The 18,001-nt window shown below is 46.1% G+C and overlaps 1 protein-coding gene across 1 annotated transcript in view; it reads left to right on the top strand.

Annotated features, from left to right (window-relative positions):
• The window catches only part of LOC112228323 (serine/threonine-protein kinase 32A-like), an 88,807-nt gene that overhangs the window by 55,206 nt on the left and 15,600 nt on the right, over positions 1–18,001 (top strand). Inside the window, exons 6-10 of the mRNA XM_042309620.1 lie at positions 8,906–8,943; positions 13,482–13,571; positions 14,277–14,380; positions 15,178–15,294; positions 16,412–16,537. Coding sequence (XP_042165554.1) covers positions 8,906–8,943; positions 13,482–13,571; positions 14,277–14,380; positions 15,178–15,294; positions 16,412–16,537 — 475 coding nt within the window. The remainder of the gene's footprint in view (positions 1–8,905; positions 8,944–13,481; positions 13,572–14,276; positions 14,381–15,177; positions 15,295–16,411; positions 16,538–18,001) is intronic.

The raw sequence follows: 18,001 nt of genomic DNA, 5'->3' as shown, positions 1-18,001 counted from the left end.
GTTGATTCAACCAGTTTTTGCCTAGTGGGAAAGCTGTTTTGTTCCAAATGAAAAGTTAAGTGTTCTGTATTTATAGTCTGCATAAATATTTCACAACAGGAGGAGACTGTATGTTTTCATATTTCAGATGGGGAGGCAGGTATAGCACGGCATTAGAAGGTACTTTAAACATCCTTTAAAATCACAACAGTGGATTTGTGAACATTTGTTTACTGGGAGCACGACAACATATTTTCCCTCTAGTCTACCCTAAAATATCTATAATTACCTGCTTGTGTATTGCAGTGTACTGGCTTACAGGAGTGTCCACATTTGGTGAACTTTTATCATTCTCCCTGAGTTTGAGATAGTAAATAATTAATCAGTAATAATTGGGATTCAGTAAGCCGTGCCTCAGAATGCCATGTTCAAACAGACGCTCTCCAAAGACCAACTGACTCAAACCGGATGAAATTAGACGGGAGCCAGCTGAACGCGTACTCGTCAGGCAGTGAAATTCAAGCATTGCGTCTATGAATAAGAAATACTGTAGCATCAATCTCCTCCACTCGGCCACTCCGCCTGTGACAGAGCTGTTGTTATCATTAGTATTATTTCACTGATCAAACTCAAGTGAATGAAAGCTCTGCTTCAGATTAAACCCTGTTATTGGGATTGAGACGGTTAGTGTTAGCTGTAGGTTGCTTCCTGTGGCTAGTTGAGGTTCCCCTCCACGTTCAAAGCTTCTACTGTCTGTCAGTCTGCTGATTCCTCTCTTGGCTGGTGGGCGTGGCCAGCCGGCTGCTGCTGAGTGCTGGATGACTGGTGCTCCCTGTCCGTGCTGCCTGCTCTGCTCTGGGACATCATGGGGCAGAGCATCACCTAAGGCCTGGTGGCTGTATGTGCTGTCTGTGGTGCTGTCTGTGCTGCCTGTGCACTAGCCTTCCACAAGAGTGAAGGAGTCATCAAAGCAATCCTCATTAGGAGTGGGCTGTGTACACAGATGATGCTGCAAAACCCAACAGCCCAATGGACCCAAGCAGTGTGTGTCCGTGTTTGTGTGTGTCATGTGTGAGTTTGAGGGTGACTTATCATCAAGGCAGGTGTACGATTGACCCTCCCAACCCCCCTCCAGGCTGATCTGACCTGTGTGTGGTGGAGCACAAAAGAGCAATTTAAGGTATTTGGGGTCAGTCCCAGCTGTCATCTGTTTCCCTGTATCAGAGGGGTATCAGTTGACTGGGTGCAGGTTCTGGTTACCCTTCTCATCCTGATAGCTGGTGTAATGAGATCATTAGATCCAGGTAATAGGTTGTTGGACTAGTCAAGCGAGAGAAAAGCCAGGCGGATCAGTTGCACTGCCCTTCAACACCACCCTCCCATCGCTGCCTCGGCAGAATCACTAATGAGCCTCACTCAGGACGGGAAGGACACAACAAAGGTCCATCCCAAATGGCATAGGGATGAGCATTTAACATGTTTTCACTGTCCCCCGGAAAAATATGTGCGCATTTATCTATATGCCAACAGTGCGCAACAATTCCTAATTTATCATAACCATTACTGATAACAATTCCTAATTTATCATCCATTAGAGATAACAAATCCTAATTGCTCTGTTGCCTCATAAATATTCAGTCAATAAAAAAACAAGTCCAATTTAAGATGAATTTATTCAAACCATAATATTAACTGGTTATTATATCGTGGAACACAATCTTCAAAAAAGCAGTATCCTCAGAAGTTGTGCTTGCTTGTGGCTTCAATGGCATAACCTTGTTTTGTTAATTTAGCAGACAAGATGCTTATACTGAACACAAATAATATAAACGCAACCTGCAGGGACATGGAGACTAGTCAGGATTGAGGGAAAGGTGAAGGGAGCACAGATGCTTGATGAAAATCTGCTCCAGAGCGCTCAGGACCTCAGACTGGGGTGAAGGTTCACCTTCCAACAGGACGACGACCCTAAGCACACAGCCAAGAAAACGCAGGAGTGACTTCAGGACAAGTCTCTGAAATTTCTTGAGTGGCCCAGCCAGAGCCCGGACTTGAACCCAATCGAACATCTCTGGAGGTACCTGAAAATAGCTGTGTAGGGATGCTCCCCATCCAACTTGACAGAGCTTGAGAGGATCTGCAGAGAAGATTGGAAAAACTCCCCAAATAAAGGTGTGCCAAGCTTGTAACGTAATACCCAAGAAGACTCGAGGTTGTAATCGCTGCCAAAGATGCTTCAACAAAGTACTGAGTAAAGGGTCTGAATACTTATGTAAATGGGATATTCTTTTTATTTTTACATACAGTATATATATAAATTAGCAAACATTTCTAAAAACCTGTTTTTGCTTCGTCATTATGGGGTATTGTGTTTAGATTGATGAGGATAATACATTTTTAAAATGCATTTTAGAATAAGGCTGTAACGTGACAAAGTGTGGAAAAGTGAAGGGGTCTGAATACTTTCCGAATGCACTGTAGTATCAATCAATGGGAATATACACTATGTATGTCGATACATCAGGCCCTTGAATAGTCCCTCAGCCAGCTGGCTGTCGATACATCAGGCCCCTGAATTGTCCCTCAGTCAACTGGCTGTCGATACATCAGGCCCTTGAATAGTTCCTCAGCCAATTGGCTGTCGATACATCAGGCCCTTGAATAGTCCCTCAGTCAACTGGCTGTCGATACATCAGGCCCTTGAATAGTCCCTCAGTCAACTGGCTGTCGATACATCAGGCCCTTGAATAGTCCCTCAGCCAGCTGGCTGTCGATACATCAGGCCCATGAATTGTCCCTCAGTCAACTGGCTGTCGATATATCAGGCCCTTGAATAGTCCCTCAGCCAGCTGGCTGTCGATACATCAGGCCCTTGAATAGTCCCTCAGCCAGCTGGCTGTCGATACATCAGGCCCTTGAATTGTCCCTCAGTCAACTGGCTGTCGATATATCAGGCCCTTGAATAGTCACTCAGCCAGCTGGCTGTCGATACATCAGGCCCTTGAATTGTCCCTCAGCCAGCTGGCTGTCGATACATCAGGCCCTTGAATAGTCCCTCAGCCAACTGGCTGTCGATACATCAGGCCCTTGAATAGTCCCTCAGCCAGCTGGCTGTCGATACATCAGGCCCTTGAATAGTCCCTCAGTCAACTGGCTGTCGATACATCAGGCCCTTGAATAGTCCCTCAGCCAACTGGCTGTCGATACATCAGGCCATCTGTTTGTCATCTCTAATTGCTGGAATATTACAGTATTACAGAATATTACAGTCCTAATGAATTTGTAGTGCGAGATGAGGGCCCAGTGTGCAGCTGTCACATTGAAAATATGGAAATGAATTTGTGGGTTCTGAGACCCCCCTGGGCCACCCATAATTCATACTCTGTGACTGGGTAATTTTTGTCAGACAGCGCTCTGGGCTTTCGTCCTAGAAATACACAGGCAGGGTGCTTGTTATTCATCTGAATAGAAAATGCAGAACAATAAACAGTGGGTTTTTAGAGAACAGGTGATAAAACCCCAGTGTTTGCACATCTAGAAAAGGCTGTTGTCTGAGTGACAGCAGGGCTGTGTCGTGACTGGCTCTGGCTCTCACAGTCACACCTATAATCATCAGCAGGCTGTTGAGTGGCGCTGCAGCATCCCCTGTCCTGTTGCTCCACAATGGCTGCCATGGCCTTTAAAGATAAAATACCTTTCCATCTGCCTCCTTTGAGGGAAATGTCAGCTAATTAAGCACAACACAACTGACCTTTTTAACCCCCATCCGGGCTCCGGGCTGGGTACACTGATGCCCCTGTAATGAGGGTGGTGCCAGCCACCCTACCCCTCCCACCTGCTGCAGCAGGCACCCTTTGATATGCTAATCAACCCTGTCCTCTGATAGGAGCCTCATTAGTTCTGACTGCCCTAAGGTTCATGGACATAATCCCCCCTGACAGGTGCTGCTGCTACTAGCCTGCTGTTTGAGCTAGACTCTAGACGTTCAGCTGATCCAGTGTTATGATGATCATACAGTAATGTACTGTATGTTGTCAGCTGTCTCCTAGGCCCTGGACACATATGCCCAGATGTGATATGTCAAAGTTCAGTTAGAGGGTGCTTATATTTGTCCTGTTTCACACATGTGCAGTGTGGTATGAAATGGACATGTGCTTTTTGCGTGTCCTACTCCTCCTGAGACACCATGAGAGAGTGGGGTCACAGCATGGGATCAGCTAATTAGGGTTAAGTGCCTTGCTCAAGGGCTGGTTTTTACCTAGTCAGCTCAGACTCCATCTCAAATATTTTTGGTTACTGGCCCAATGCTCTTAAGTAAAACATTTCAAATAATAAAATGTTACACAATAACATAACTTTAACGAGGCTATATACGGCACCTTGTCAGTGTGAGGAGGTACAGGTTAGTTGAGGTCATTTGTACATGATGGTAGGGGTGAAGTTGCTATGCATAGATAATAAACAGCGAGAAGCAGCAGTGTACAAAACAAATGGAGGGGGGGGTCAATGTAAATAATAGGTGGCCATTTGATTAATTGTTCAGCAGTCTTATGGCTTATGGAAGCTGTTAAGGAGCCTTTTGGTCCTAGACTTGGCGCTCCGGTACCACTTGCCGTGCGGTAGCAGAGAACACAGTCTAGGACTTGTGTCACTGGAGTCTTGGACAATTTTATGGGCTTTCCTCTGACATCGCCTATTATAAAGGTCCTGGATGGCAGGAAGCTTGGCCCCAGTGATGTCCCAAGCATTACCCTCTGTAGCGCCTTACAGTCAGATGCCGAGATGTTGCCATACCAGGCAGTGATGCAACCTGTCAGGATGCTCTCGATGGTGCAGCTGTATAACTTTTTGAGGATCTGGGGACCAATGCAAAATCTTTTCAGTCTCCTGAGGGGAAAGGGTTTTGTTGTGCCCTCTTCACGACTATCTTGGTGTGTTTGGACCATGATAGTTTGTTGGGGATGTGGACACTAAGCAACATGAAACTCTCGACGTGCTCCACTACAGCCCGTCGATGTTAATGGGGTCCTGTTCGGCCCGCCTTTTCCTGTAGTCCATGATCAGCTCCTTTGTCTTGCTCACATTGAGGGAGAGGTTGTTATCCTGGCACCACACTGCCAGTTCTCTGACCTCCTCCCTATAGGCTGTCTCATAATGTTAGCGGTGGTGCCAGGATAACAACCTCTCCCTCAATGTGAGCAAGACAAAGGAGCTGATCGTGTATTGGAAGCTATTTTGTAGATGACATCGCCGAAGTCGAGGATCGGTAGGATAGTCAGTTTTACTAGGGTAAGTTTGGCGGCGTGAGTGAAGGAGGCTTTGTTGCGGAATAGAAAGCCGACTCTAGATTTGATTTTAGATTGGAGATGTTTGATATGATTCTGGAAGGAGAGTTTACAGTCTAACCAGACACCTAGGTACTTATAGATGTCCACATATTCTAGGTCGGAACCATCCAGGGTGGTGATGCTAGTCGGGCGTGCGGGTGCAGGCAGCGAACGGTTGAAAAGCATGCATTTGGTTTTACTAGCGTTTAAGAGCAGTTGGAGGCCACGGAAGGAGTGTTGTATGGCATTGAAGCTCGTTTGGAGGTTAGATAGCACAGTGTCCAAGGACGGGCCGGAAGTATACAGGATGGTGTCGTCTGCGTAGATGTGGATCAGGGAATCGCCCGCAGCAAGAGCAACATCATTGATATATACAGAGAAAAGAGTCAGGCCGAGAATTGAACCCTGTGGCACCCCCATAGAGACTGCCAGAGGACTGGACAGCATGCCCTCCGATTTGACACTTGCCGGTTGGTCCAAGTATGCTTTGAGTACACATCCTGGTAATCCATCTGGCCCCGCGGCTTTGTGAAATTTGACCTGTTTAAAGGTCTTGCTCACATCGGCTACCGAGAGCATTATCACACAGTCATCCAGAACAGCTGGTGCTCTCGTGCATGCTTCAGTGTTGCTTATCTCAAAGCGAGCATAAAACGCATTTAGCTCGTCTGGTGGGCTCGCGTCACTGGGCAGCTCGCATCTGGGTTTCCCTTGGTAGTCCGTAATAGTTTTCAAGCCCTGCCACATCCGACGAGTGTCAGAGCCGGTGTAGTAGGATTCAATCTTAATCCTGTACTGACACTTTGCTTGTTTGATGGTTCTTCTGAGTGCATAACCGGATATCTTATAAGCATCCGGATTAGTGTCCTGCACCTTGAAAGCGGCAGCTCTAGCCTTTAGCTCAATGCAGATGTTGCCTTGAATCCATGGCTTCTGGTTGGGATATGTACGTACTCACTGTGGGGACGACGTCATCGATGCACTTATTGATGAAGCCGATGACTGAGGTGGTGTACTTCTCAATGCCATTGGATGAATCCTGGAACATATTCCAGGCAATGCTAGCAAAACAGTCCTGTACCGTAGCATCCGCGTCATTTGACCTCTTCCGTATTGAGCGAGTCACTGGCACACCCTGCTTTAGTTTTTGCTTGTAAGCATGAATTAGGAGGATAGAATTATGGTCAGATTTGCCAAATGGAGAGCGGAGGAGAGCTTTATATGCATCTCTGTGTGTGGAGTAAAGGAGGTCTAGAGTTTTCTCCCTCTGGTTGCGCATGTGACATGCTGGTAAATATTTTGTAAAACTGATTTAAGTTTGCCTGCATTAATGTCCCTGGCCACTGGTAGCACCGCTTCTGGGTGAGCATTTTTTTGTTTGCTTATGGCCTTATAGAGTTGGTTGAGTGCGGTCTTAGTGCCAGCATTGGTCTGTGGTGGTAAATAGATGGCTACGTATAATATAGATAAGAACTCTCTTGGTAGATAGTTTGGGCTACAGGTACTCTACCTCAGGCGAGCAATACCTAAAGCCTTCTTTAATTTTAGACATTGCGCACCAGCTGTTATTGACAAAAAAACACACACCCCACCCCTCGTCTTACCAGACATAGCTTCTCTGTTCTGCCGGTGCATGGAAAATCCCTTCAGCTCTATATTATCCGTGTCGTCGTTCAGCCACGACTCGGTGAAACATAAGATATTACAGTTGTTAATGTACCATTAGAAGGATAATCGTAGGTCATCAATTTTATTTTCCAATGACTGCATGTTAGCAAGTAGAATGGATGGCAGTGGGAGTTTACTCACTCGCTTACGAATTCTCAGAAGGCAGCCCGATCTGCGTCATCTTTTCCTTTTCTGCACGCAACGGGGATCTGACGGGGATCTGGTCCTGTTCCCGGGAGAGCAGTAGATCCTTCTCGTCAGACTCGTTAAAGGAATAAGCCTCTTCCAGTTCATGGTGATTAAGCGCTGTTCTGATGTCCAGAAGTTATTTTCGGTCATAAGAGACGGTAGCAGCAACATTATGTACAAAATAAGTAAAAAAATAAGTTACAAACAAAATAGCACAATTGGTTAGGAGCATGTAAAACTTCAGCCATCCTCTTCTGTGCATCTTATTAATCTCATTGCAGTCCTTTAAGGGTAATTGAGAAAATGAAGTGGGCCTACTATGTTTGATCAGAAGGACCATTTTGATCAGCTTTGTGAAAATGAGAACTGAGGCAAAGCAGGCTTCCCTAACGAAATGAGGAAAAGTCTACATCACATTTGATTATCATACAATGGAGCAAAAACACGGTAGAGTTGTTCTTTAAAGTGGTTCTCTCTTAAGTCTGTGTGATCTGTCGCCACTGCGGTTCTCATACAAAAAGGTCTGATCTGGTCCACACTTGTCCCTCTGCACAGGTTGCTAAGGTGTGCCCATAGTCCTACCTGCTGGTTCTTACACACACACACACACACACACACACACACACACACACACACACACACACACACACACACACACACACACACACACACACACACACACACACACACACACACACACGCACACACACCTGCTGCACAACACCCCTCTGTTTCACACACCCCACCTTGTCCCATTGCTCAAAGTAAATAAGTAATTATCCAGTGAATGATGGGTTGGCTGGAAATCAGTGTAGACACAGACCCATGCACCAAAAATATAAAGTGTGCCTTTTTTTTGGCCTGGCTAGCCTTCCCCTTCTGACTGACAAACTGTCCTCTGGACTGGGCTGGAGAATCAGGCCCTATCCTTCACCTTCTGACTGACAGACTGTCCTCTGGACTGGGCTGGAGAATCAGGCCCTATCCTTCACCTTCTGACTGACAGACTGTCCTCTGGACTGGGCTGGAGAATCAGGCCCTATCCTTCACCTTCTGACTGACAGACTGTCCTCTGGACCAGGCTGGAGAATCAGGCCCTAGCCTTCACCGTCTGACTGACTGGTTGACAGACTGTCCTCTAGACTTGCTGACAGACTGTCCTCTGAACTGGGCTGGAGAATCAGGCCCACGGAATGAGGTTGCGTTCCAAATGGCACCCTACTCCGTCCATGTAGAGTGCACTACAGAGCCCTATCATCAACAGTAGTGCACTAAAGGGAATAGCAAGCTATTTGGGACTTAAACTGTGTTTGGCTGGAAAAGCACACTTCCTGTCAGTCCAATTTAAAGACACAGGGGCATTATTGGTTGTGATAATACTGTGTTCGACACACTGTACATTTCTGTGTGTGTAGCTTATGGGTTGATATTGTTCTTTTTGGCAAGGCCTCCCTTTAACTAAGGACGGAACTTGACATGACATTGAGTTTTGTGTTGTTTTTTTCCTCCAATGTCCCAGTGAAGAGAGACTGTAGTGATTGTCAGCATCGTCATGGGGATGGGGCTGGTCAGTGACCCTAATGATGCTGTGTTTCTCTCTCTCTCTCTCTCTCTCTCGCTCTCTCTGTGTGTGTGTGTGTGTGTGTGTGTGTGTGTGTGTGTGTGTGTGTGTGTGTGTGTGTGTGTGTGTGTGTGTGTGTGTGTGTGTGTGTGTGTGTGTGTGTGTGTGTGTGAATTTCCAGAGACATCAAACCTGACAACATTCTGCTGGACGAATACGGTAAGACGGCTACAGTTTACATTACGTTGTGTTTGACTTTAAAACATCGGAACGTAAGGGAAGTGTTATTCTGATTTGTGTCGTAAATGTGTCACATCTACAGTTTACATAAGTTGAATGTGAAACATGGGACAAGTTATGTGTGAGGGAGAGAAGGGAGGCACGGAAGCGGAGCTAAAGCCTCAGCATCATCATCCCACAGTAACATGTGGTGCGTTTTTCCATCAATGCTGTGTAAGGAATGACCTCCACGGAATTAATGAAAGATGAGTTTAGCGTTTAGCGGTGGTGCTAACATTATTCAGCCACAAATAGTGCATACACACACACACAACACACACACACACACACACTAACAGGTGCTGTCAGAGAAACAAAGCAGAAGCTGTCCAGGCAGAAAGTGTAAACTGTGTAATCATTCATCAGTATTCTGAAGGGGAGGAATATTAATGCACTGATCCACACACACACACACACACACACACACACACACACACACACACACACACACACCGTTCCACACACACACACACACACGCTTACTCACATAAAATACACTCTCTCTCTCTCTCCATCTCTTTGAACCTCCTATTAAGCCCTTGGAGTGTATTGGGCAGCTGGTCAGGGGCCGGGGGGTTGGGCCGGAAGGTTATGGCATGGCTTTCCTTCTGGCACCATAACTGTGCCTGTAAATAAACAGGAAGAGAGAGAGAGAGAGAGAGTGGGGGAGACAAAAAATAAAGAGATAGAGAGAGAAAGAAACTGAGATAGAGAGAGAGATAAACTGACATAGAGAGAGATCAACTGAGATAGAGAGAGAGAGAGAAACTGAGATAGAGAGAGAGAGAAACTGAGATATATGGAGAGAGAAACTGAGGTAGAGAGAAACTGAGATATATGGAGAGAGAAACTGAGATAGAGAGAGAGATAAACTGAGATAGAGAGAGAGAAACTGAGATAGAGAGAGAGAGAAACTGAGATAGAGAGAGAGATAAACTGAGATAGAGAGAGAGATAAACTGAGATAGAGAGAGAGAAACTGAGATAGAGAGAAACTGAGATAGAGAGAGAGATAAACTGAGATAGAGAGAGAGAGAAACTGAGATAGAGAGAGAGAAACTGAGATAGAGAGAAACTGAGATAGAGAGAGAGATAAACTGAGATAGAGAGAGAGATAAACTGAGATAGAGAGAGAGAAACTGAGATAGAGAGAAACTGAGATAGAGAGAGAGATAAACTGAGATAGAGAGAGAGAGAAACTGAGATATATGGAGAAAGAAACTGAGAAAGAGAGAGAGAGAAAGACTGAGATGGAGATAATAAAGAGAAATAGAGCCTGTCTCTCTCTTTGTCTCAGTCATTTGACCCTCAGGACCTGAGATGTTATTCACCTCAATGTTATTTATTTATCCTGCTCTGCCAGTGCTCTTTATCCAGACATTACCGGCTCCTGTCCCTTGATCATAGCCTGCCAACAAGATGTCTGATATGTATCTTCAGGACCCACTCCACAGATCTGTTCTCCTGGAACACAATTTCCCTTTACACAGGAGCCCAGCCAAGCTCAGCCTGTGTTTTACTATCAAATCAAATCACATGCTATTTGTCACATGCACCGAATATAACAGGTGTAGACTTTACAGTGAAATGCTTATACTTACAAGCCCTTAATCAACAGGACTACCTAGACGTTTAATGTATCCAGACTGAACTTTGAAACATATCACTGGTCAAAGGGCATCCCCAGGAGGAAGTTATGCAGGGTTTTCAAAGATCACTGATTCCTAGAAGAGTATACCAATCTTTACACCCTGTGCCCCTAACCAATGTGAATAGCATTTATTTCAGCAAAACAATTAAGTCACGCACAGGGACGATGAAATGTCAAGACCTCAGGCTGTGTCATTGAGCTGAGGGAGATAGTTGTCTGGGCTACTCTGCTGGATCTTTGCTCCCAGGCGTGTGTGATCCTGAAGGCCTTTCCTACTCAGACAAAAACAGACAAACACAAAGCGTGTTCGTTCAAGTGAGGGAGCACACTTACAAACCACATGCAATCACTCACACACACACACACACATAAACACACACACACGCACACATTCACACACACACACCTGTCATACACTATAGTGAAGTTAAGGACACAGCAGAATCACACAATATATTTCCACCTCCTCATTGCCTAAGGCTGCATAGGGTCCACAACAGAGAGAAACCATGAGAGAGCCAGGTGAAACTCACTGTCATCACTGTCATAGTTGGTCAACATTTTGTGCTAAACACATACACACACACACACAAAGACACACACAGAGGGAGAGAGAGAGAGCCCATGGAATCCTATTTTCCTCTCCTGGAAGAGAGTATTATCATGAATTAATCCACATTGGGCATCACTACAATCTAAACAATACTGGTTTTGGAATACACCAGAGGGGTTGGTGTACACCAGAGGGGTTGGTATACACCAGAGGGGTTAGTTGGTATACACCAGAGGGGGTTAGTTGGTATACACCAGAGGGATTGGTATACACCAGAGGGGGTTAGTTGGTATACACCAGAGGGGTTAGTTGGTATACACTAGAGGGGTTAGTTGGTATACACCAGAGGGGTTGGTATACACCAGAGGGGTTGGTATACGCCAGAGGGTTAGTTGGTATACACCAGAGGGGTTAGTTGGTATACACCAGAGGGGTTAGTTGGTATACACCAGAGGGGTTGGTATACACCAGAGGGGTTAGTTGGTATACACCACAGGGGTTAGTTGGTATACACCAGAGGGGTTGGTATACACCAGAGAGGGTTAGTTGGTATACACCAGAGGGGGTTGGTATACACCAGAGGGGTTGGTATACACCAGAGGGGGTTTAGTTGGTATACACCAGAGGGGTTGGTTGGTATACACCAGAGGGGGGTTAGTTGGTATACACCAGAGGGGTTAGTTGGTATACACCAGAGGGGGGTTGGTATACACCAGAGGGTTAGTTGGTATACACCAGAGGGGGGGTTAGTTGGTATACACCAGAGGGGGGTTGGTATACACCAGAGGGGTTGGTATACACCAGAGGGGTTAGTTACACCAGAGGGGGTATACACCAGAGGGGTTGGTATACACCAGAGGGGGTTAGTTGGTATACACCAGAGGGGTTGGTATACACCAGAGGGGGTTAGTTGGTATACACCAGAGGGGTTGGTATACACCAGAGGGTTTGGTATACACCAGAGGGGTTGGTATACACCAAGGGGTTTAGTTGGTATACACCAGAGGCCAGGATCAAACAGCAGCAATGGGTTATAGGAACAGCACTGGAGCCCAAAACACACAAAGCACTCACTGCCCATGGTCTGTCTGGTGCTGCTGCCCTGAATCTGTCAGAACTACAGAGAATAGAGAGAACAAGGTGGGGGGAGAGAAATGGAAAGAGTGAGAGAGAGAGTGAGAGAGACAGACAGACAGACAGACAGACAGACAGACAGACAGACAGACAGACAGGCAGGCAGGCAGGCAGGCAGGCAGGCAGGCAGGCAGACAGACAGAAAGTGTGAGAGAGAGAGAGAGAGAGAGAGACAGACAGACAGACAGACAGACAGACAGACAGACAGACAGACAGACAGACAGACAGACAGGCAGGCAGGCAGGCAGGCAGACAGACAGACAGACAGAAAGAGTGAGAGAGACAGAGAGAGAGAGAGAGAGAGAGAGAGAGAGAGGGAGAGAGAGAGAGAGAGAGACAAGGGTGTGAGACAAGGGTGTGAGACAATGACAAAAAAAAGAGAGTTGTCACCCTTTTGTTCTGACTCCTCTATTTTAAACGTAACCTTTATTTAACTAGGCGAGTCGGTTAAGAACAATTTCTTATTTACAATGATGGCCTACCGGGGAACAGTGGGTTAACTGCCTTGTTCAGGGGCAGAACGACAGATTTTTACCTTGTCAGCTCAGGGATTCGATCCCAACACTCTATTATCTGTAAGGAACAGTGTCTTGTGTTCAGGATCACTCTGACCAGTCCAGCTCTGGTCTAAACATATTTGCATTCACAGCATCATGCTGGGCATCTGTGCATTTGTGTGTGTGTGTGTGTGCTGAATAAAACACACACACACACGCTAATAAAGTCAGATGTTCAGTCACTGTGTATGGCAAAAGCTTCAGGTCACACACACACACACACACACATAGACAGCAAGGTGAGCCGATGACTTTGGCAGCAGGCACTGAGGCTGCTATTCCCTCTGTAACCTGCTGGAGCCACACCGCTTCACCCCCAACCAAATCATTAACACGCAGCATCAACGTCCACATTATGAATGCAGCCAGAATGAACTCTGGGTTCGAACACACAGAATGCCCTATTAATAAATGCCTGAATCACTCAGGCTCCCACCCAGCAAAATAGGCCAAGGTACAGACAGTTTTAGTAGCTTGATACTTGTATTCTACCTTAAGGAGGCTGCCTATAAACCTTGTTTCAAATCAATTGTAACTGAGAAAATCAAATATAACTTTTTTTCACCCCGGTTTCTGTTCTACAGGACATTGTCACCTGACAGACTTCAACATTGCTGCCATCGTCAAAGACGATCTAAGAGCCACATCTATCGCAGGGACAAAACCATACATGGGTAAACTACACTAACTTATACCACTGAGCTAATGGAATGATGACACAGCTCAATGCTACAGTACTGCATCTTCCTAGTTCCAGAGGAACTATATCTACCTCCCTTCCAATGTGGATGCTCATGTTCCTTAGATGTTCTTCTTCTCAGACAGGATCAATATTGTTCCTTCTGCTCTGGGGGTTTCGATGCAAAGTAATAGAATTACAGACGGATTAGAATGTGGAGTTCATTGACCCTGGGTCCTCGGCGACCGGTGAGTCTCGTCCAACATGATTAAGAGGCGTGACTGATGGACCAGTTAAGTGGGACTGACGCAGAGAAAGCAGGAGGGAACAGATGAGATATAGGCTGGAGGGATGGCGGAGGAGAGGATGTTTAAAAATGACTCTTGACCATTTGGGTCCAGATGATCTATAATTCAATATTTCATATTCCAAGTTTTCAGATAGTGGGGCTCTCCAGGAAGATGAATTTAGTTGTCTGAAGGACCTGAGTCCTATTTACAGGGTGGGCTTCGAAGTGCTCAGTTCTATGGCAGTTTTATGTAAGCTGTTAGTAGCAGTTTTGATGGGTTCCATTTGAAAGTTTGTTTTATCAGTACTACCAGTAATTCAGTCTCCAGGCTTGTTGTGTAATAATAACAGCTGTTTGGCCTCTCTCTCTCTCTCTCTCCCTCCCTCCGTCTCTCCCCTCCTCTCTCCCCAGCCCCGGAGCTGTTTCAGCCACACGAGGGGACACATCCTGGCTACTCCTTCTCTGTGGACTGGTGGTCTCTGGGTGTCACTGCCTACGAGCTGCTGCGAGGACAGGTACAGAAACACAGTTCAGCACATCCCAGCCTGTGAATAACGCATCCTAAAACCTACAATACATGATTTTCCTGCTCCTAGAATAGCCCTTTAAGTAAGAGAAGAAGGGAGTGTAACAACACCTTTCTCTCTGAACCCGCCCTTGAGGTGACCCCTTAATATAACCATGGAAATAAAATACCCGTCTAGCCCAGCTTCACTGTTCAGATGGGGGTGTGATTACCGTAGCCTGGTCCTAGGTCCATTTGTGTTGTTTTGCCAACAGATCAGGGACCAGGCTATGGTTACCCTGGTGCATTTATTTAGTTAAGAGAGGAAAAGACAGGTAGGGGAGGGACTACCACTAAGCCCCTGCTGGGTACTTGACAGGATCAGGCTGTATAGCAGCCCTCTGAGCCCTCTCTCCTCAGGCCCTGTTGGACTTTGAGCCCCGTCTCCCCAGCTCTCCTCAGGCCCTGCTGGACTTTGAGCCCCGTCTCCCCAGCTCTCCACAGGCCCTGTTGTGCTTGACTATCAGTGGCAGCGAGCCCTGGTGTCCCTAAAGCACCACACATCAATCACCGTCACAGCCCCACCCATCATCTATCCAAAACACAGGAAAATGGTCTCTCCCCTGAGAGAGAGAGAACAGAGCATAAGGCTGATCTGTTCTGGTCTACTACTAGACCTGGAAACCCACATTTAGACTTTTCTCTTCAGGCAGTTTGATGGACTTCTGCATGTATATCTGTATGTATGAGGACCCGGTGACCTCGACAACCTCTGTGGGATAATAATGCTACGTCCTGGTCCTCCAGAGGCCGTACATCATGCGTTCCAGCATGCCGGCCAATGAGATCCTCCAGATGTTCCACAAGGTCAACCCCAGCTACCCCATGGCCTGGTCTCTGGAGATCAAGTCTCTGCTCAGAAAGGTACAGAAAGATCTACAGACTTACTATAGGTGCCTGGTGACCTTAAATGTAACCCCTACATTCCCTGAATGAATCATACATTGTTATTATACTGTATCTTATTGAAAATTGACGACCTCTGAACCAAGACCTTGTTTACTTGAACCAGAGTTATATTTGACCCCTATATTCCTTGAATGACTAATATTGTTATTACATACTATGCTGATTGATTTGTGGGTCATAGATGCCATCTCCTTTGGTTATAATAGTAAACCTACAAGGCTACTGTAAATGATCAAATTCTATGTTGGTCATTCTTCACTGCAGTCATACTGTTGCATAGCTCAGTGCTCACATAGCCTACCACCACACCCCTCATCTACATTCCTGTGGTACATGTGGTGTGTGTCAGATGTGCTTCCTTTAAAGCTCAGAAATGTTCCTCTCCCCAACTCCTGTCCTCTCCTCTTCCTCCTGTTTCTTCTTCCTGTCCTCTCCTCTTCCTCCTGTTTCTTCTTCCTGTCCTCTCCTCTTCCTCCTGTTTCTTCTTCCTGTCCTCTCCTCTTTCTCCTGCTCTTCATCCTCCTGTCCTCTCCTCTTCCTCCTGTTTCTTCTTCCTGTTCTCTCCTCTTTCTCCTGTTTCTTCTTCCTGTCCTCTCCTCTTCCTCCTGTTTCTTCTTCCTGTCCTCTCCTCTTCCTCCTGTTTCTTCTTCCTGTCCTCTCCTCTTCCTCCTGTTTCTTCTTCCTGTCCTCTCCTCTTCCTCCTGTTTCTTCTTCCTGTCCTCTCCTCTTCCTCCTGTTTCTTCTTCCTGTCCTCTCCTCTTCCTCCTGTTTCTTCTTCCTGTCCTCTCCTCTTCCTCCTGTTTCTTCTTCCTGTCCTCTCCTCTTCCTCCTGTTTCTTCTTCCTGTCCTCTCCTCTTCCTCCTGTTTCTTCTTCCTGTCCTCTCCTCTTCCTCCTGTTTCTTCTTCCTGTCCTCTCCTCTTCCTCCTGTTTCTTCTTCCTGTCCTCTCCTCTTTCTCCTGTTTCTTCTTCCTGTCCTCTCCTCTTTCTCCTGCTCTTCATCCTCCTGTAATCTCCTCGGCCTCCTGCTACTCCTCTTCTCCTCCTCCTGCACCTCCTCTTACTCTTCTCTAGTTGCTGTGTATTGACGTGCACCAGCGAGTCTCCTGCCTGGCTGAGCTACAGGAACTAGACCTGCTGTCTGACGTCAACTGGGACTCCGTGCTCAACAAACAGCTTCCCCCCGGCTTCATCCCCAACGTGAGTCAGACCACAACAATGCTCCCACAACGCTCCCACAACGCTCCCACAGCCCAGACAGACAAGCACGTCCAGACGGCCCCCTGCTGGTCTGAGAAGGCTGTTACTGGTCATTAGAGCTCAAGTCTCCCACACGCACACACACACACTGCCTCAGCACCTCCTCAGGTGTTAGGGAGCAAGTGTTTGACAGGCAGGTAAAATTATGCATGCAAGGTAGTGGCGTCATAAGATGCCATGCAGGAGGTCAAGCTGTTCCGTTGGCATGGTAACATGTGGTGCCAGGGAGCGGAGCATCTTCTGCTTCAAACATTGATTCAAGAAGACTACTTTCAAGTCAGTCTCTATCAGGTTCAGACTGATAATAACACTAGCGTCAGTCATCGGTTAAAGATGCATTATAAAGGTGTTGTTTCATTTCAGCCAATAGTTTTGAAAGTAGCGCTCAAGAGCCAAAACGGGTCCCCGAAAAATGGTCCACAATTGTGTATAACGTCATCCATTTCGTATGATATGTTACGTCCTGCATGATCTCGGTTAACCCTGAAGTAAAATTTTGCGTAATTTGGTCAGCTGCGTAATTAAATTCTGAGCCTATACATGTTAGAAATTGAGAGTTCCAGCATTTTGCCAAGTCTCCACCCTTGCAAAAGGAAAGCCAAATCCCCCCCTTGTGGGCACACGTGCGAAGCACTCGAAGCAAAGCAGTTTAAGTACCGCCTTCGCCCAATCCTGATACATCCATATAAGCAGTCAGGCAAACCCAAAGACCAGAACTACTGCATCTCGTTATCTCACACATCCCATTCAGTCCTGGGAGATTCTTTGGCCTACACACAGTAACTTCAATTCGTACAATATGTTACAATATGTTTTTAAGTGCATAAAATCCTGTTCAATCTCTTTAACAATACATCTGTTAGGACACGTTAGTAGCTGGAAATGGAAGGATCTGATTCCCTATAATGGTGTCTGATTATAGAGTGAATTCCCTGTAATGGTGTCTGATTATAGAGTGAATTCCCTGTAATGGTGTCTGATTATAGAGTGAATTCCCTGTAATGGTGTCTGATTATAGAGTGAATTCCCTTTAATGATGTCTGATTATAGAGTGAATTCCCTGTAATGGTGTCTGATTATAGAGTGAATTCCCTGTAATGGTGTCTGATTATAGAGTGAATTCCCTGTAATGATGTCTGATTATAGTGTGAATTCCCTGTAATGGTGTCTGATTATAGAGTGAATTCCCTGTAATGGTGTCTGATTATAGAGTGAATTCCCTGTAATGGTGTCTGATTATAGAGTGAATTCCCTGTAATGATGTCTGATTATCGAGTGAATTCCCTGTAATGGTGTCTGATTATAGAGTGAATTCCCTGTAAAGGTGTCTGATTATAGAGTGAATTCCCTGTAATGGTGTCTGATTATAGAGTGAATTCCCTGTAATGGTGTCTGATTATAGAG

The sequence above is a fragment of the Oncorhynchus tshawytscha genome, linkage group LG30 (genome assembly GCF_018296145.1).
Source record: "Oncorhynchus tshawytscha isolate Ot180627B linkage group LG30, Otsh_v2.0, whole genome shotgun sequence".
NCBI lineage: Eukaryota > Metazoa > Chordata > Actinopteri > Salmoniformes > Salmonidae > Oncorhynchus > Oncorhynchus tshawytscha.
The sequence above is the reverse complement of the archived record's forward strand: the minus strand, read 5'-3'. Positions and strand labels throughout refer to the sequence as shown.